Genomic DNA, 22120 nt, shown 5'->3' on the forward strand with positions numbered 1-22120 from the left:
ACTTTCAGGCTGCATGCCCTAGTAACCAGAAGTAATTTATCTGTGCTCCATTTAAGTCGTGGTATGTTCTAGTTGAAAATTTATTTTCAAATCCAACATCATTTGAATCGATGGTTCTATTTCCGCTTCATCTTGTTTTTTTCTTCCCTTTTCTTTTTCTTTCTAATTTCTAATTCTACGTGCTCTTTCAACTCCCACGGCTTTCTTTTCGACGATTGCCAAATTACCTTTGAAACTTTCTTGTGCAGAGTCTTCCGTACGTAATATGCAATGAAACTGGCTTAGCAATTTTCTCGGTATTTCCAAATTAACATTCTTTGCATTATCTTTCTTCAGTAGTACGGTCAGGGCACAGTAGAAAGCATTTTAACTTCTTTTCTGTACTCGGCGAACCTCCTAGATAAACAATCATGCCTACATGTGTATAAATGGTACATGGTACGCACATGCCAGAGTTCCACGATCCGGAAAAGACATGTATGCCAGAGAAATGACACAACAGATTGCATCAAAGAGTTTAAAACAAGAAGAATTGCAGCTAATTGCAGCATGAGATGAGTAAAAATCTTTTCTGCTAAAAAATACAAATAAAATAAGCTAATGTTATCCTGCACAGTAGAAAATAAAAAAGATTTTTTTTTTTTGGCAAAATGAATCATTACGAGGAGTGATCGGAAAGTAAGGTTACAAAGCTTGCAATGAAACATGTATATATTATTTCATACAGCCAATACAGCCAACTGATAGTACATACATGAGCTTATTTTTCGACATATTCTCCATATCAGGTTGAGGTACTTGTCGCATCTTGGGATTAGTTTGAAGATTCTCTCCTGCTAAAAAAATCTGTGCTTGTATGTTCAGCCATGTAGTCACGAAATGTTTCACCTCCTCGTTTGAAGCAAAGCGACGGCGTTCTAGGTGCTCCTTAAAGTGCGGAAACAGGTGAAAGTCGCTTGGATGCCGTAACTTGTCCTCCGCTTCTCCACGCGAGGTGTGTTCAGTGATGCCAACCTGAAACAAGATGAAATTCCATGTTGAGAGGCAAAAAATCCCATTTTACATGTGAATTTCTCACGTTATACTAATTACAAGTAAGCCTTAAATTTCGATCTTCTTGAAAAATCCCATATATACTGCTTATTATCCCTTTCCGAGAAAATAAAGTCAAAAACTCGCACGATATGGGATTTTTCCCACAGGTTGGCATCACTGCGTGTGTTCAAATTTGCTGATGCTGTGCTGGGTCGGCCACTGCGATCTTCGTCGGTGACGTTTTCTCTACCAGCCGCAAACTTTCGACTGCAACATACTGACGGCACATAGCATTCTCTCCGTATACTTCTACCAGCGACCGCGGAATTTCAGCCGTGGTTACATGTTTCGCGCACAGAAATCGAATAACTGAGCAGACTTCTTCGTGAGACTAGTTTTCCAAAGGAGTTGCCATTTGTGTTTACATACAACTAGCGCTGTAGGTGGCGGTTGACTGAAACTCTACACAGTTGCCAACTCCATGTATTAAAATTACCACACACTTCTAATTCCTCTATAACAGACGGAGCTCACGAAATTTCGGCCTTGTAACCTTAGTTTCCGATCCGCTCTCGTATTACTTCAATTGTATTCAACCTTTTTCCACTAACGACTTATTTTGGCTAAACACCCACAACAACGAGACAAACTTGTTTGATGTCTTATTAACAAAATATAAATTATAACAGTATAACCCTGTAAGTTTCAATAATGTAGTGACTCTATGTAAAGCCGGCGCGGCCAAATGCTCTTCAAGTTGCTTCAAAGGAAGCAGAACACCATTGGAGTTAACCATATGTTTCTTTCTTACGCGAGAAGGATATTTCAACTAGTCCTTCTAGTGAAGGGTGGTCTTCCGGTTGACCTGCTGCATTTCACCCTTCTTGTACATAAAACTATTACAAACTTAGCACGTGATGGATTACGTTAAAGGACTACTTTTGTGTGTGTGTGTGTGTGTGTGTGTTTATGTTAAGATGCCTTGTCACTTTACAAAAACTTGTAGCTGTCATAAAAAAAATCTTGAAACCCAATCTTTCTGTTTACTGTGTACATATTACAACTTCTTGGAAGTAGTGATGAGCAAATGCAAGACCAAGACCAAGACCCGGGTGGTCTTGGTCTTGGTCTTGGTCTTGCACATGCGGTCTTGGTCTTGGTCTTGCACTGGAACTCTCGGTCTTGGTCTTGGTCTTGGTCTTGCACACCTAGTCTTGGTCTTGGTCTTGGTCTTGCACACCCAGTCTTGGTCTTGCTTGCAAGAGTCTTGCAAGTTTTGCTTTTAAGAAATCTATGATTTTCATAAGTAAATTTTACTCTGGATATAAGGGATAATAAATCCTACATTGCGTCAATAGTGAGGAAAATGCAATGTATGTTTCTAAATGTAATATATTTTACCTTCGTGTAAGTGTGATGATACTGTACAACATAGGCGATGACCTTTACTTTTTTTTCAATGGGTGATCACGCTTCACTACTTATAAGATAAATCACAACATTTCGTAATATTTTTTATATGTTTTAACAGATCCAATACTCCACTGGTTCCCAAACTGGGGAGGCCACCCCTGACAGTGAGACGCATGAAAGAAAACCAAGACGGCACCGATTACTGAAATACCATAAATTGCAAAATTATTTTTACACTCTAAAGGCGTCAGATTTTTTCCTTCCAACCACGATTAGCTCATCTTTGTATTGAACAAACTCCCAATTAAATATCGAAATTTTGTTTTACTGATTCTAATATGTACTGCATGGGGCAGAAACAAGGTCATTACGCAAAAACGATGAAACAGTTAGACTTTCGAAATGTGGGCATAGAGTAAAAAGGAGAGACTCAGCTGGGTTGAACGGAAAACGAATGCAAAGGTTTTAGAAATAGTAGCAGTAGGGGAGAAAAGAATTTTAGATGTAATTAAGAGGAGGACATTAGCTGAGGAGGAACTGTATTATGAGGGACGTGCTAGAGGGAGGGGGCGAAGGAGATTGTAGTTGAAGCTGCCAATAATGGCAGAATAGCTATTATTATGACGATGATGATATGTTTTGCAATATTGACCAAAAAAGAGAGAAAAATTAAAATAATAATAATTAAACCTCTTAATATTTTAGAATATAAATGAAATTAAATTTGTGAGTTTTACGTCCCACGATTATGCCGGCTAGGCTAAAGGAGACGGTGATGATGAAAAATGAATGAAAATGGTGGAAAGAAGAAAGTGGGAGGAAACGGGAGAACCCCAAGGACACAAAGTTCACCACAAAGTTCACTTGGCGGGGGCTGGGATCGAACGCGGGACCCCAAACACCAGAGCTGAACGCTCTACCACTGAGCCCCAATATTTTAGAATAATTTGAGTGAAAACTGAAAACGACTCAACTGTCTGTGTCTTTTGTGTAAACTCAATTTATATAAAAACTTTTGACCTACATTAGAAATACATAATAACGGCATCAAACTTCAAGTTATTTGAAATAAGTACGAAATCACTCTCAGTTGTGAATATAGATTATTTATTGTTGTATAATGTTATATCGTTGAATCCTAGATATGCCGTATACCTAAGGGGGCTATAAGTTATATTGATAAACAATTATTCAACGTATAAGCATCCACCTATGAAATCAAACTTGCGGTCACATGCGTGTCAATGTCATGAAAATGTTATTTCAATATTGATTTTATTACACATTAAAAATTTCCAACGGATGCTTGAACCTCAGAGCCAAGGCCATACACATGTAGTCGGCACCTATGGTGTACGGAATTGCCAATGTTCAATACTACATTTTTTTTAGTTTTGGAACGTCCCACGATTATTACACTGAGGCTAAGGGAAACAGTGATGATGAGAAATGGTGGAATTAAGAAAGTACGAGGAAACGGGAAAACCCACGCACAGGGTGTTTGTTCACCAAAGAAGCTCACATAGCGCAAGCTGCGATCGAACCAGGGCCCCATGTACCAGAGGTGAACGCTCTGCCACTGAGCTACCGTGTCCATAACATGCTCTAGTTTATTTTTGCTTATCCACTTCTTATGGACACAACTATTCTTCGTATGATTTCCCAAAATCCAATGATGGGCCGTCGTGAATGATCAAGTGATGACCAAAGTAAATCAGACACTGAAGTTATTATAGCTATATAATTATGCTGTCGGTCGTCTTGTGAACAACCGATTCAAAAAACGACATACTGTAGCTATATGTTACAGGAGCAGATCGACTCACATGGATTCCATAAACTACTGGGAACACATTCACTCCGGCGGTATTTTTACTGGAGCCAAGAAATTCACGTGAAACATATAACGATTTTTCCCCTTCCTTTTTAGATTCTATAAAACATCAAGTAGTACCATACTTGTGCAAGACTCTTGCGCAAGAGTCTTGCTCTTGGTCTTGGTCTTGCAGGTATGGTCTTGGTCTTGGTCTTGGTCTTGCACCCCTTGGTCTTGGTCTTGGTCTTGCATCGGGATTCCTGGTCTTGGTCTTGGTCTTGGTCTTGGTCTTGCATGCAAGACTCTTGCAAAAACTGCAAGACCAAGACTCTTGCGCTCATCACTACTTGGAAGCAAGAAAGATATTTTCACCTATGCAGCACTTCACTCTAGTGGACAAACAGTGAACCTCCTCATTAGAAACGTGTATTTTGGTGCACTTCCCCTCCTGTCCAAAAGAATCCGTTGTTCCGGAAGCGGCGAAACTGGTTTTTTCCTTTATGTCAGCGGGAGGGCGATAGCAGGTAGCAAGCAAGACGTCCCAGAAAGTTGAGCATTGTTCAACTCCTTGCAAGATGGAAAAAATGTTTTATGACCCTTTCAAGGCTATGTTTACACGGTGAAATATGGTAGGGTTTCGAGATTTTTTTATGACAGCTACAAGTTCTTCTAACGTGGCAACCAATCTTTAAGTGTAGTTTGTATATTAAGAATGCCGCCTTCTACGTGTGGTGGCTCGTGCCATAAATAAGTCATCGTCCGAGGGATCTTGCGGAAAGCACCCCCGATAACTAAATGGCCAACTAGAACTCTCGTTTCAAACATTTGACAGTCGTTTGTCAACTCCACGTGGAGTCTTAGTTGCAAAAGTTCCAAATGCTGTCCTTTAAGTTAGTGCTCGATTCCCTCTTCCCAAAATCAGCTTCCTTATTCTTACATTGCCTGACATCTGTTTCATATTCGCCATAGTATTGTGAAGAAAGAACAGATAAAGTGGATGCTAAGGTGTTGCAACCCTACAAATGTGGTCAAAAGAGGGATGGAGAGAGGAAGGAACACTGTCGTCAAAATCAGCATGGGAACTTCAAGTAAATTTAAGCGATGGCAACAACGCGTCCTCTTGACAGCACCCTCGTGCCATCTATGCCTTGTTTGGAGTGCTATTTATGAATGAGATTAGGATAAGGTTTCTGCTTGAGTACAAAGGAAGCCGGTTTGGGACAAATTGAACGTGGCAATTGTAGTACTGAGCATTATTTACTGGCGCTTAATTGGCACAGTCTGTCTACAAATTGATTTTAAATAATTATCAAATTCTTCATTTAAAAAAAATAAATAAAACTTTGCGACTCAACCCAGTACTCTCCACAAGTCACCAGTGTGTAACTACATTCCAGCTGGGAAGCAGTTTGGCCAAAACAATGACACATAAAGTAGATAAACAAGATATTAAATGACTCCAATGTGGTTGAGAAGTCGCTAAAAAAATGGAGCTATTTCCAGCACAATAAACACTATAAAATGCTTACATTAAAAAAAAAATATCTGTACATTCTAGCTTACGTTATCTGATTTATCTACCTATAAATGGAAGCTACTAAATTTGTGAATTCTTACCTCTTGAACCACCCGACCGATCTCAATCAAATTTTCAACATAGATGAAGTTCGGACTTAAAATGTTTCCTTTTTTTTGTCTTCACTTTCACGGTACAACGTAGGGGAGGGGGTGATATTTAAAAATGATTGAAATTGACCGATGTTAGTGTCGAGCTTATAGTTTTCTGGATCGTTGAGATGATCAGTGACAATTCCGATGCCATTTAAATCCAAATTCAGCACCGCAACCTGGGGAAGTGGGAGGAAGAAGATATATAAGAATGATCGAAAATGACCAATGTCAGTGTCGAATCCATAGTTTTTCGGTGTTGCTGAGATGAACAGTGACACTTCTGATGCCCTTTAAATCTAAATTCAGCCCTATATGTCGAAAATGAAACGTATTCTTCTTGTGAGAAGAAATGTTATTTTGCTAGTACTGTGTATTTCCGAAGCTGCATATCAGATAATGTTTCTTATTAAAATTAGGAGCACGAAGTTGTTTATCACATACTCTCTATCAACATATGCGATCGAATATACTTTGTACGACCTTTTGCGTACGATATGAGTACTATATCGTTGAGTGACATTTTCGTTTAACCCACTTCAAGACAACGTTATGTATGTGTACTTTAATTATTACTGTACAGCAAATTTGAGATCATGTTCTGTCCTTGTGTTGAAAAAGTGACTTGAACTAAATTAAAGATGCTAAATCGATATGTGACGATCGTTTCCTCCTAACATGTATTATTTACAGATTACTTGCTGAAAACAGAGAAGCTTCCATATAACAAGTTTCTCAGGCAATGTCTTGGTCAACACATTAATCGTCGTATGTATCACATTTGATACAGACGGCGTGTTCCGTCCCCGCCTCATGTATCATTTCTGACACTCAGCGAATGTTACTTTTTTATCGACACAAATTATGCAATAAATCATAAACTGTAGGAGAGATTGCGAAATGTTTATGTGCATTTGTTCTGTAGCTGGAAACTGTCCTAAATATCAACTTGGCACTGAGAGTAAAATTTACGTAAAGTACCCAGGAGTAATACCGTAATACCGTTCATTATGTATTGTCTTTCGCCCCTAACTTTTCCCATATGCCATCTATGTCCTTCATTATACAGTTCTTTTTGAAGCAATGTTTAAATTAGGTTCTGAAATAAAATCCAGTTTCAATTGTTTGTTTGTATGAATGATTATGAAAACAATGTGGAACGAACCGGGAAACTCTCGAGAAAACACATGAACACCACAAGCTTGCATGAAATCGGATCGAACCAGGCAGTACTCATTGAGAACTCTATCACTGAACCATTACGCTTCTAATTAGTTTCTCTTCCTGTTTTTAATGACATCTAGAATTGTTCTTTGCCTACTATATCTAACAATCGCTCATCCAAATATGAAATGTTACTTTAAAAAAAATCTGACCATTTGTCTCTCTTTCAAATTCTCATTTGCTGCAAACGCAATTAAAAATGCAATTACTTAATTTGAAATATTGTTAATTGACCAAAGAAAATTCAGGTTTTCTTGGCTAAATTTTACCTATGGATAACAACAGCTTTTTTTTTTTTAACCAGACAGATTAATCGTAATTACCGTCGTGGGTGTATGAATCAATCCATTGTACTTGGTAGCTTATGGGCACGGGTAAAGAAGGGTTAAATATATTCAAAATAAACTAAAACCTTCAAAACACGATTATCTCAAAACAAAGAGATAAGAATAAAAGCACAATTGCCTACTTCACCCAGCGCCTTTTAATTTCATGCACAGTTAAACATGATATAAATGTCTTTCAGAGAACGATTCCTTTATTAGCGTTATGTAAATGAAATGTGTATTTATTAACATTTGTTTAAAGGGCTGAACGATTATTTAGCTAATAATTATATCAAATTATAAAGGCTTGCTAAAATTAACGAGTGATCCCATTGTAAATTATAACAGATATTGATGAAATGGTCAATTTGTTATCAAGATCTTAAAGCTGATATAATAACAATTGACAATTGAATCCATTAACACCAAATTTTTAAGATTAAAGCGTCCTTATTTAAGTAACGGTTAATCGAAAAAAGCATATAGTACGGATCTTTACACATACCACATTTTCAGTATTTTTAGGAGATATTCTAACGTAAGTATTCCCTAAATGTGAATCAGCTGGAAACAAATGTGAAAGTAATATCTAACAAAAGAAATATTTGAACATGTCATATCATGATCATCCCTTGTTTTAGCCTGGAGACTTTACGTTAAAAGAACTGCATGTCATTGGAGACAGCTGAAGGCAAATCAGGAAAGGGCGATGTTGCCAAACTTAGCACTGTTGCACAAGTAGATTTAATGACAACTGTCATGTGCTGGATGTAAATCCCTTGCTGTTCTTGAATGATGTATGTTTCGTTCATGTACTTCGGTAACTTGTATATAGTGGCGTGAAACGATTAACTTTAAATATGACGCTGTCAGTAGATTTTTTTTTCAAATTTTCATAATCTATTTTCAAAACCTCATTATGATATTATGAAGAAAAATATTGAAAAAGAGATGACAAAAAATAACATTATTGATAACTTGCTCTCTTTGTAGTATATTTTCTAACACATATATTTCACTGTTATCTTGTATGTTTTCTGATTACATTTTTTTCTTTGTCTTTTCAGCAACGTGTGTTGCGTGGGAGCGCGCTATGAAGATGAGTAAAGTCGGAAATCAAACTAATTCTCAAGATCCACAAGCTGTAAACTCTCGTGTATTTGTGGGGAATCTGAATACATTCCAGTGTAGCAAAACGGACGTGGAAAGGATGTTTCAGCGGTACGGCCGCATTGCAGGTAAGTAACATAATATATCAGAAATTAAATTTAAAGGAATATACTTTAATCAAGCACTATATCTCATGAGTGCGAGTTGTAGTCACAAACTGATATAAGTTACTTCTTAATAAAAATTAGCAACGTCAGTGGTAGGAGGTAAACAATGACTGATGACCTAATTGTATAAATAGTACTGCGTATTCCTTTATGTTCGGTGGCTTTAAGAGATCCGAAATTCATTAAGCATAATGGTTAAAGTAGTATATGGAACCAATATATATTTAAGGTTGTAGTATCATTCCTTGCTTTAGTCCGAATGCTTCACGTGTGAAGAATGCGTTACTTGAGGATGTCCTCAGCAAGCAGCAAATCAGGAAAGTCTTCGGACATAATGCTCGATAAGTTTTTGTATGCCTACGTTGTAGAAATTACCCGTCTGTGACCGAAGCCGATCTTCAAGCGTTGTTCTCACTGCGGCTAATGGCTTTGTTTGATATTTCTGTCGAAATGTGCACCTGCATTGTCTCGCAGTATTCCTTGAGCATGAGGCAACACCAGTTGCAGTTGTAGCGTCAGTGTGCACGAGTATAGTCAGTTGAATACGTGCCCTCATTCCGCTGCTCAAACTCAAGAGTTAATCAAATCTTTTGGATGGTAGCTACTGGACTACCTACCATATACCCTGGAACTTACGCCAACTGGTTATAATCTGTTCCCCTACCTGAAGCCGTTTCTCGCCAGCCAGCGGTTTGATACCGATGAAGAAGTTAAAACAAGGGTTTAAGATTGGCTTCGGTCACAGGCGAGTGATTTCTACGACGTGAGCATACGTAGACTTGTCGAACGCTACGATAAATGTTTGTTCAAAGAAACAAGGTAACTATGCAGAAAAATAGCTTAATGTGTAACCCAAAAATGTATGGCAGTATCTACACTAAAGCCTGTGACAAACATCTTGGCATTTCAGCTAAACGAATAAAACGCAAGCTCTGGCGCGACGTTGCCAAGTGGTAAAGGGGTGTGGCTATGGCTAAGCAGACAAATTACAGCGCGATCAGGTGACAGGGGATAGACGTGGATGTGAACAAAATAAACGTGGCAATATTGCTGGTCTCTCATTTGCTAGCAGCATTTAAAGGGAACATGGAGCGCCGCTTTCAAATGTCAAGATGTTTGTCACGCCGTTTAGTTTTGTTTATATTGATAATCGGACAATACTTTAAAAATAGCCCTCGTATCTTGTATTTTTGTTTCATTTTTTCAAATCAATAATATAATGAAAAAATGCCCATAACGTTAGGATAATCAGATACTCCTATAATATTTATTAGACTCAGGACGTGAAAAAAGAGCCTACATGCAACTATAACTGAATTTTATCAGTTGTTGTTGTACTGTAGTATGACCATCTCTGTTTCAGAGTAACCAGAAACAATAAAATGGAAATAAATTGAAATCTTTCAGTTTAACGTCCCACGATTATATTATTTAGGCTAAGAAAGACGATAATTAAAGCAAGTGAGCGATGATGGAAGAATTGGTGGAATGAGAATGTGGTAGGAAATGGAAGTGTCCCGAGAAAATCCATGTACACGATGTTGTCCACCACAAAATTACATGGTTGGGGATCAAACTATGAACCCCAAGCACAAGAGGTAAGCGCTCTATCACTGAGCTACCGTGCCTTCCTGCCATAAATAATAGATTTGACTTGATTTTAAGTTTAACGTCCCTTTCAGCAGCGGGGCTATATAGGACGGGACCTACTGATTAACGTGGAATTCGATCCACATGAGCTTCCGGCGGGTATCGAACCTGGGTCTCCCACGCCAAAGGCGCGTACGCTAACCGCTTAGTCACGAAGGAGCTCCAGCAATAGTAGAAAAATGAAAATGAAATCTTTAAGTTTTACGTCCTACGGTTATGCCGGTTATGCTAAAGGAGACGGTGATGATGAGAGATGAGGGAAATGGTGGAATGAAGAAAGTGGGAGGAAACGGGAGAACCCCGAGAAAACCCACGAGCACGGTGTTTGTCCACCACAAGTTCCACACGGCGCGAGCTGGGATCGAACCAGGGACCCCAAGCACCGGAGGTGAATGCTCTACCACTGAGCCACCGCGACCCCTCCAGGAATAGTAGAAAATGTATATAAGATAATAGAAGTAATTGACCATCTCTTGTCCAGAGCTGACAGTGTGTTACGTATATCGAAAGAAATAGCGTCCATGCTAAGAAATAATTTTAATAAATTAATATTGGACGGAAACCAAGTCTAGGTAGAAAGATCGTCGAAAATTAAAAGAAAAGAAGAAAACAAGAAAAACTGGATTTTCACAATGAAACGCAGAGCTAATGTTGCACAACTGACTGCATTACTCGATCAGAATTGCGAACGATGTATTTCTGCGAACAGAGTCTTATGAGAGCGACATGACGTCAACATCAGATATCAGGCTGCATATTCGAAAACTGATTGCCGCGGTTACTAGAGATTCTGCAGAGAAAGAAAGATAAAGAGGAATAACGTAAGAAAGAAAGATAGAAAACAAAGGCAGAAAAAAAGATTAATCAAGCAGTTAGAATGCACCCGCGACTTTCCTTGATGAAAAACAAATGAGTACTAATCCATTATATAATTTTTAGACTCAAGGGATGAAGGGAGTCATTCAGTATCAGTCTTCGCAAAATTCTGCTCCAGCAACGTAATCCAAAAAAGTGCAAAAATGAAATATGCAAAAATGAACCCATGCTGATTATTATCGTAAACCAAATCGCAAATTTTGCGTTGTGCTAATACAAACCGTTACGTAATGTGCACGAAAGACTACTTTACGTTGCATATTGAGTTGAAATGTGCTGAATTCTTCTGTAACTTTCACGATCTGCACTAAATAATAAACCTAATTAAATATTTACAAGTGCGGAAACTTTCAATCAAATACTTGTAATCGTGTCATCATCTACTGTGTATTTTTGGGAGGGAGGGCTAAACTACAAGTTTAACGGATTTCCTATCATAATACCAGAAGAGCACTCATAGGGGGAACCACCGGGTCCATACCCCGAAAACTTCCTAACTCAACATACATTTTTGCACTTTCTCAATAAAACTATACTCGTTCAACAGAGAAATGATTGATGTGTACTCTTTATCTTATAGAAACAATCTAAACGTCGTGACAAACATCTTGGCATTTGAAGGCGGCGCTCCAAGTTCCCTTTAAATGCTGCTGGCAAATGAGAGGCCAGCGGTATTGCCACGTTTATTTTGTACACATCCACGTCCATCCCCTGTCACTTGATCGCGCTGTAGTTTCTCTGCTTTGCCATAGCCACACCCCTTTACCACTTGGCAACGTCGCGCCAGAGCTTGCGTTTTATTCGTTTAGCTGAAATGCCAAGATGTTTGTCACAGGCTTTAGTTCTATCCTTATTTTCTGAAAATATATATGGGAGTATTTTACAAATACTTACTTTCTTTTCAGGTGTAGAATAATATCCATTCAATACGATGTAAACGTAGTGGTTTGTAGTATTAGACCCCCTCCTCCAAAGCTTGGACCTCTCTCAATAAACAATTCTTATTGCTTGCCAGCATAATACAAGGTGTTTCAAAAGAACTTTACACCTTTGAAAACATATTGATTTATTTATTTAGCTTACCCACATAGTTTTGGTGTTATTTTGTAGCAAAATACGAGTGCATCATTTTTTTTTTACCTTATACCTAAAGAGGTTCAATGTGCCTTCCGTCGGTGATACAGTACACATCCATCTGAAGTGTCACTTGCTCTACAACGTCTTCAGATACGAGTCGGCCTGAAGATTTCATGTGTCTTACCGAACATCCAGTTTCAATAAAACATGCCACTGATAAATAAGTAGGCCGCATATTGGGAGGATTTTTACCATAATTTCTACGAAAATTATGTTGCATAGTTGTCGAAGACTTGGATTCTTCAAGCCAAAACACGCAGTTAGCACGTTTGGGACCAGTAAAGGAAGCCATCTCTGCTGCAACTGCCGCTAGCGCTTGCGGTGGTTTGTTGCTGAACTAGTGCACTACGTGAGTTAAAACTTTATGTAGTTTGCTACAAAATTACCAAAAATTAATAAATCAATGTGATTTTCAAATTTGTAAAATACTTTTTGATGCACCCTGTACTGTAGACATCCATATATTAATAGCGGTGTCTGTGGAAAAAAAATCAGATCCAAATTGAAAGTGCCTATGTTTGTGACTCTTAATCTCTTAAACCACCCAACCAATCTCGATCATTTTTCTTGGCGTAGATGCAGTTCTAGCCTGAGAGCGGTTTTAACTATTCATTTTGACGATAGAATTTAGGGGAGGGGGAGGAGGGAGAATTATAAAAAAAAACTTAATAATTCTTGAACCAAACGACCAGCCTCGATCAAATTTTCAACATAGATGAAGTTCGAACCTGCGAAGTTTTTTTTTTATTATTTCATTTTGATGGTAGAACTTAGGGAGGGGTAGGATGGTAAATATATGAAAAGGAATAAAACTTAACTTTTGAACCACCCTACCGATCTCGATCAAACTTTCAACATATATAATATTCGGACCTGGGATGTTTTCGTCATTTTACTTTGACAGCACAATGGAAGGTGTGACCTGTATGTAAAAAAAAAAAAAGAAAACAAAAGTGACTGTCTTTGTGACTTCATCACGCTTAAGCCACCGAACCGATCTTAATCAAATTATCAACATAGATGAGGTTCGGACCAGGGGTGGTTTACATCATATCCTTTTGACAGTATAACTTAGGGTACTAGCAGGGGCGGACTGGCAACCATAGGGCCCACCCTGCTAAACTGAAATGGGGGCCCACTGTATAAAAATGTAAAAAATGCACTTGGCATTCTTCATATGTATTACATATAAAAGTCCATCTTCGATCCCATAAATAGTATCCCATATATTCATACAAAAGCAAAACATCAATTACAAAAAATCTGAAGTAGGAACATTTTAATAGTAACTCATACAGTGTGTAATTGGCACTAACATTTTTTTATTATAAACACACACAATACCGGAATTGGTGCTTTCAGTTATTTATATAGAGCTATTGTTTTTTATGTAATGAATTTAAACCATTTATTTAAACAAATGAGTGTCATGTTTTAGAAAACCCAAAATATATACATGTGCAATAAGTTAAAACTAATTTCAAGTCAACTTTGAAACACTAAATAATTAAAGCACTGACAGAAATAATGTAAGTTTCTTTACTCATAAATCAGTTCTAATATCAAATTGGTTGAAATTTTATACTGAATTGCATACTGTAACCTAATATAATATAATATTAACATGAATGCCAGAAATGTATCCTAATATTAATATCTTCATTATGCCCGTTACACTCACAATTTCAAATATCTACCTAATTCTTTGGAGCTAGATACAAGATCGTCAATCACTTAGTCGTAATCTAATGTATATGATCTTTCTATGTGTAAAAGAATAAAGTCTTCCAACAAATCTTGTCCAAGCGATGAACGCAACCGATTGTTGACCACTTTCATAATCGAGAAAATTCTTTCACATGATACTTGGGTATACGGTACAGTTAGAACATACTTATAAGCTTTATACAACGATGGATATAATGGATCATTAAGATTTAATTCGTGAAGCAGGTGCAGTGCACAAACTAGACACACTTTACACTGTTTTGCAGGTTTGCATTTCCATTCATCTTCCTCCTCACTCTCAGTTTCATTATCTTCCTCTTCTCCATTTCCCTCTTTTTCACTACTATGTGCATATTGCTCACTGCCATGCTCATTTCTTAAAATATCCTGCTTTTTACATATTGGTGGATTATAGTCCCTATAATGACGAGCAAATTGGAGCAGTTCCTCTTGAATTTGTTCTCTTTCCACTTTGCAATAATGTGGTAGAGTATTGAGAGCTGAATCAGGTAGTTCTTCTAAAGTGCTTATCTCATGGAAACGGGTAGGATCCAGCCATGCAATGTCCTTCATAAGACTTTTTCTTATATTAAAAAAAGCAGTAGTTAACGTGCTCGTTTTTAACAGCTGCTGTATCACAAACCCTACAATGTTTTAGGGCCTGATTGTCTCAAAGACGGAATCTTTTCAAGTCGATAAACGTGAAGAAGAATAAGGTCTATTCATGAAAGTTTAACTTTACGTCTTTTTTTTATGCAAAACACAAGTTTGCTGGAGTTATCCTGCCATATTTTTGATGCTGGTAGGTTTAATTGAGCACATCTTTTTAAAATTGGTGGAGGGGGCCCACCTGTTTCGAGGGCCCACCCTGCATTTGCAGGGTAGCAGGGTGGGTCAGTCCGCCCCTGGGTACTAGTAGGGAAGGGGAGAGATATATAAAAATAAATAAAACTTAGTAACTCTTGAACCACCTGACCGATCTCGATCAGATTTTCAACATAGATGACGTTCGAGCCTGGAATTTTTTTTTTAAATATTTTCACTTTGACGGTAGAACCTAGGGAAGGGGAGGGGAAGGGAAGATTTATATATAAAACACTAAATAGAACTTAACACTTGAACCACCCAACCGATCTCAATCAAATTTTCAACATACATGGCATATTCGGGCCTAGGATAATTTTTATCATACCGTGCCCCGCAACATGGGGAGGGGAGAGGGATATATAAAATCACCGAAAATGACCAATATCAAAGAGCGCTTTAGTTATAGTAAAAACGAAACATATTACTATTTTTCCCTAATTTAACCCAGCGAAATCGGGGTGCGCCTTAGATTCGAGGACGTCTTAAATTCCAGTAATTCTCGAGAAATTGCTAATTAAAGATATTATTAACGTGTTATTAAAACTACTTTCCTAGCCATAAATATTTTAAATTCTGTATCATATTCAGTCAGACAACAATCGTGTCGTGGGTAGGACGTGCGGGTTTGCTAGTAGTTCTTTATTTCTTTTAATTCTTTTTCCTTGAGAAAGAACAATGTCAGAGAATGCATGTATAAAGTTTTTTTTTTTTTTTTGGCTATCACATCTTAATAAGGACTCTTTATGCATGCTAATATAGAGTAATCATTACAACATTGTCTTTAAGGATAGTCCTTCCTTTTCTTGTCCAGAAAGTCACGTAATATCTTTTCCATTCGTGTCCAGGAACATCACTGGAACTCGTCTTCTGCTCTGGCACTTTCGTCAATACTAATGTTCCCGTAAAAGGGTACAGAAGTCCTCACAGCTGGCACAAACTTGAGCTGTCCCTTTATGTCTGCCACCTTCTTGGAATTAATCCCTTGGTTCGTGTCGATGTTGTGGGGAAGAACTTTAGAACATCTTACCCCGGCTGACACCTATGTTCCCAGTGTAACGTAACTTTCTACAGTACAGACCATTCATTGAAATAAGGCAGACTGGTTGATTGTTCTCTGAGAACAATTCAAACTTGAAAGATCTTTGAATTGTAGAGAAGCATGGTATTTGGTACAGAAAGTTTTGAATTTCTTCATAATTTTCCCCCTTCTTGGTTTGTTTCTCATGTTCATTGTAATCCCAGTTTACCTCACTTTAATGCCTGATTTGTTTTTCTTTTGTTTGCCGGGTACTTTTGGTTTCTTCACAGAATGTTATCGACCCAATAAACACAACCATAATAAAATGTCATGCGACATTGCAGCCAGAAAATTCTGAATACACATTCTTCTGGCACTAGGCATGAACATTTCTGGCGCTAATATAGATACCGATATGTACGTCCTGCATTTATAATATACTAGCAGAATACCCTTTCTTCGCACGGAGAGAAAGAGTTTCATTTCGGACATAAAGGACTGAATTTTGATTTAAACGGCATCGGAAGTGTCACTGTTCATCTGAGCGACTCCAAAGACTATGGATACAGAATTAACATCGGTCATTTTCGCTCATTCTTGTATCTCCTCCTCCCTCCATCAAGTTGCAGAGCTGAATTTGAATTTAAACAGCATAGGAAGTGCCACTGTTCATTTCAACGATCCCAAAAACAATGGATTCGACAATAATATCGGTCATGTTTGACTATTTCTAAATATCTCCTCCCTCCCTTTCCCTAAGTTGAACGGTCAAAGTGAAATTATAGAAATCATCCCAGATACGAATCTCATAATATATTGAAAATTTGATCGAGATCGGTTGGATAGCCCAAGAGGTATGAAATCATGAACATGATGACTTTAATTTTTATATGCCGTATATAGATAGATTTTGCTAAATAGATACTGAAAAAAAAACAATCAACTAATTTGAAAATTGCCGATGGTAACGTACATATATTTGTGGTATTTTGTAATCGAAGAAACTTTCTTCAAATTGACTTATTTGCTTTTTCGTTACTGGTAAACTATGAACTAGTGGTGGGGAAGCAATTTTAGTTTCAATTGTACATAATGTATGCAATTGTGTTTGTACATACAGTGCAAATTAGCAAACAAATTACTAAGATATTTCAGAGGCTTTGAAATAGTCCGACATATGATGTTGAGGTTATGCATCTATCATTATACTGTGTTTGTATAAACAAATCGTTCGCGATTCTGATTGATTCATGCAGTCAGTTAGTTGTGCCACGTTAACTCTCCGAGTCTTTATGAAAATCTTTTTTGATTTTCGGCGATACTTCTACCTAGATTTGGTTTGAATCCAATGTTCTTCCAATTACACGAATTATTCTGAGTTGTCTGAGTTTTGGTTGGAAATTTTATCAAAATATTCGAGTAAAAATTAACAGGTTGACTCACATGAGCATCATATGTGGTGCTCACCTTATTTCTCTGTGGGGCCATGCGCACCATAGATGATGCACAAGAATCTGGATAAATTAGTAATTAGTGATATCAAACATGAGTATCATATATGATGCTCATTGTCACAAATTACTGTGAGAGGCCATGAGCATGACATATGATGCTCGGCTTTCATTGGTACATTTTCGGAAGAAACAAAATATCGCGACAAAAATGTTATATAACTACCCATAATCAAACCAAAGGCAAGAATAAATTGTATTGGTCTCGTGGGACCAGTATCCTCAAATCACCTTGGCAGTCAACCTATTAATGTTAAGTGACATCTTGAAAGCAGGGGCGTTTTTATGCTAATCCTGTATTATTATAAAGTAAAACACATACGCGGTTTTAAGAGTAATATTAAAATTCGTACAATTACTATGATAGAATGGACACTTATGTTTTACATACGTATGTACCAAGTAAATATTGCTGATTACCTGGTGCACTCTTTTCTTGTCGTTGGTATACGAGGGCAATTCGAAAAAGAAACATTGTTTTGCGCATGCGCGAAAAATGTCCGGGAAGAATGATGTCAGTCCTGGGCCCTGTGTGCAAAATTTCAGTTTACAGTGAGCAGTGGAATGAGGAGGTTGTGTTGCAGTTCACTCGTCCGCCATAACAATTGAAAATGAACGCTTCAATAGAAAACCCACCAAGTGTGAAGCGCGTGCGGTAATACGATTCCTGAGTGCGAAAAAAAAAAAAAACTTTCTGCAGCTGCAATTCATCGCGATCTGTGTGCTGTTTACGGATCAAACGTGATGAATGAAGGTGTCTTACGTGAATGGATTCGCATGTTCAAAGATGAATGAACTGACGTGCATGATGCGGCAAAAATTGGCGCCTATCTGTGGTCAGCAATGAACTCGGCCGCACCTCTTCAGGTACATGAAACAGTGGCTTGCGTTGCATTGCTTCGACAATGACAATGCCTTTCACAATGTTGTTAGCGGGTGTCTTCATTTCCAGAAGTTATATTATTATTATTATTATTATTATTATTATTATTATTATTATTTTCAGAACGGATTCTAAACCTTGTAAAACGATACGACAAATGCCTCAACTTGTTAAGTATGTTGAGCAGTAATATAATGTTGTACTTTTCTAATCTGTATTGTAAAAGTTCTGTATCTGTAAGTGTATGTCATTGATAGCCAAGCGGATATATATAATAGTACAGCTTATACACGAAATCGTACGTTTTATATTTTCTCACTTCATTGCCAAAATCACCAAAAAATACCAATAAATATGAAACCTCAACTTCCACGTTTAGTCTTATTTTTGACATATGATGAAAGCTACTAGGCATATAATGCTAAATGTTATTGCTAATATCTTGTTCCGTTATTTGTATTCCACGTAGTTTTGTTTTGATTGAATTTTAACACTAAAAGTTGTATACTCATTTTCGTACCCCTAGGAAAAAAAAAATGAAAGGGAGCCAAAAATAGGATGAAACCTAGCAGTGGGGATAATATGTGCGTCAAAGGGCGAAAACAACAAATCAATTAGTTTAGAGCAGCAGTTCTCGTATCAGAGGAAAAATGATCTTGTAGAAAAGACGTTCAGAAGAAAAAAAAAGAAAGAAACTCCTCCGAAGAAAGAAGGAAAAAGACTAGGGAGAAATTGCTTTCCGAGAAAGTGAAACTAGTTGTGATGAAAAGCTAACTTTATACAAAAAAAAAAAAAAAAAAAAAAAAATCCATTACAAACCCTGGGAGTAGAGAGCATGCAATTACAAGTTTGCAAGTCTCTTTCTGTCTCGGACACACACACACACACACACACACACGCATATATATATATATATATATATATATATATATATATATATATATATATATATATATATATATATATATATATATATATATACCTAGAATAAAGCGCATTTGAAAGAGCTTCATGTTGAAAGGTAATGTCAATATATAAAGTTAAATTTTCAACTAACGTATTCTGTATGGGTCGGTGACATGAACCCAACCAAATTCAGGTATTCACCGTGAGCAGAGTACACAATAAAACATGGAAGTCTGTATACTAGGAAACCAGGGCCAGTTCTACCGTATGTGCAACACGTGCATTTGCACGGGGTGGCAAAATCTGTCATAACTATACTATTTAAAACAGATATTTCTTGTTGGAAACAGACTTCATGATTATGGAAATTAAATTTATTATTTTAACAAAAGAGACACTGACCAAAGCTTAAAACCCACTTTATTTTAAATTATAATTTGTAACTGTTTCGGATATCTAGCATATCCTTCTTCAGACACTATCGAAATTAATGAAAATACAGACATATATATAAATGTTGTTATAACAAAGTTTAAATTCTTTAACCGTCATATATATAGTCATTGTTATAAAAAAGTTTAAATTCTTTTAAGACACACACACACACATATATATATATGTATATATATATATATATATATATATATATATATATATATAGTCATTGCTGTACTTTTTATTTTTATTTATTCTTTTTTTCTCTTTTTTTTCTTATTTACTGAGGCCTTCAGTCAATCCTGTAAGTCTTCGTTATTATAAATTTATTAAGTTGACCTTCTATTTGAATACTACGTTCATAAATCATGTTTAGGTCGCATTAGTTTAAGGTCACATAGACATTGCTAAAGCAAATGACCAAACAAATCCCAGCATGAATAATTACTTGATTGTTGCCAAATACAAGAACTCAGTTCTTGAACAGTAGCGAACACCTGTTCCATTTAGTTAATTATCTCAGTTCTGATATGAAAACTAGTCTTGTTATTGCCACAAACAAGTTCCTTATCATTGAAGGTGGAAACAAGCTTTAAAAGAGTTGAGTTGAGTTGATTTTAGTTTAGCGTCCCTTTCAGCAGCGAGGCTATATGAGACGTGGACCTACTGATTAACGTGGAATCCGAACCACATGAGCTCCCGCCGGGAATCGAAGCTTTAAAAGAAATAGGGCCTAACAAAAGTAGAAGGAAAATCAAGAAATAATAAAAGAGCTAGTTGCATTGGAATTGCAACCTGATATATTGAGAGTGAGGCTCGATATTGCATTCTATAAAAAAGGATTGCCATGTTTCATCTGCAGATGTGTTTGCTTTATCTTTCACTAATATAATAATAATTATTGTTTTAAAAAGACACGATATTGTATTTGTAGTATGTAGGCCTTCCTGAGTGCTGGTGCTTTTCCCTCCCCTTTGTTGTTCATTATGAGTAAGCATACTTAAAATCGTGGCTTTTAAGACTTGTTCTTTCTGGAGAAAGGGAGCAGCAAATGATTCCATTGCGCGTTTGGAAAATTGCCTAGGGTGACCTTGTTGGAAACATTCCCAAAGATAGGAAAAGAATCACTTAGATCCGACAGATTACAAGAGTGACAGATATTACCATCAAAACAAGAGCATTGAAGTGGCGGTGTACTGGGTATATTACAAAAATAAATGATGATGGATGAAGGAAAGCAATCCTTGGCTGGATACCAAGATACAATATGAGATACAGAGGAAGCTTCCTCATACATGATGATGACACGAAATAAAAATGCCCTGGATGGAAATGTGATAATGAATTATCAAAGATAGATGACTGAGGGAAAGAGGATAGACCCTCATCCAGGAATAAATTGGCAAATAGTTGACTATGGTAATATACGATCTTGCGGAACAACTGTACGTATATTGTGTACCTATACTTTCACTTGTCTGAAACCAGTGGCGGCTCTTGACCTAACCAGTTGGGTGTGCAATACTAATTAATTAAATCCAACCTCTTCTTTTTCTTCCTATCTCTCTCTGTATATCTCTCTCTCCCACACATATAGTCACCAAGAATGTCTGCAATATTTTCTTTTCTTAAGGACAGCAAAATGTAATTTCAGTTTAAGGCCCCACAGTTATGTCCTTTAGGCTAAGGGTGACAAACAAAAAAAAAAAAATAATGTCACACTACTTTAGTATTGAATAACATACGCAATTGTTGAACATGGTATAACTTTATTAATTAGAAATAGAATGAAATGAAATCTTTGTTTAACGTCCCACGATTATACCATTTAAGCTAAGGGAGACGGGTCTGTTAATTAGAATAAACATATCATAGAACTAGAGTGTTAATATAAATATACTAGTATCAAATTTTGTGAGTGAAGAAACCTGTTTTCATAAGTATTTCGATGAACTGCGCCTCTTGAAAAGTCCGGGGATAAGCAATTGCTCCCTACCCTTGCAGGTAACTATGCACTTGACCGTCTGAATTTGTAAAAGTCCAAAATCATTGGACGGTTCTACCACGTATGTCGGAACATTATTATCGTTTGAAAAATGGAAGTACAGTAGAACCCCTCTATTTCGTCGCCTTTGGGACTGGGGTATGGTCGGATCGCAAAAAAGGTCGGGTTATCAGAAAATACAGAAAATTGCGATTTGACGGTAAAATAAACAATCTCTGAACCCAGCAATGAGTGTATTATTCTCTACAGTAAGAACAAACTAACAGTAAGCACTAAAAACTGCAAATTACAGTACAAAAAACACGCACAACGAAATAAAGATACAAGAGGTGATGAAGCACTAAA

The 22120-nt window shown here is 37.0% G+C and overlaps 1 protein-coding gene across 3 annotated transcripts in view; it reads left to right on the plus strand.

Moving 5' to 3' along the window:
- Positions 1–22120, plus strand: part of LOC145674428 (uncharacterized) — a 1698027-nt gene that overhangs the window by 866145 nt on the left and 809762 nt on the right. For all 3 annotated transcript variants that reach the window (XM_081744474.1, XM_081744473.1, XM_081744472.1), the window contains one exon: positions 8550–8720. In XM_081744474.1, the coding sequence (XP_081600600.1) occupies positions 8576–8720 (145 nt within the window). In that variant the 5' untranslated portion in view covers positions 8550–8575. The remainder of the gene's footprint in view (positions 1–8549; positions 8721–22120) is intronic.

Source organism: Thermobia domestica, chromosome 17, assembly GCF_964235325.1.
Source record: "Thermobia domestica chromosome 17, izTheDome1.hap1.1, whole genome shotgun sequence".
Classification (NCBI taxonomy): Eukaryota; Metazoa; Arthropoda; class Insecta; order Zygentoma; family Lepismatidae; genus Thermobia; species Thermobia domestica.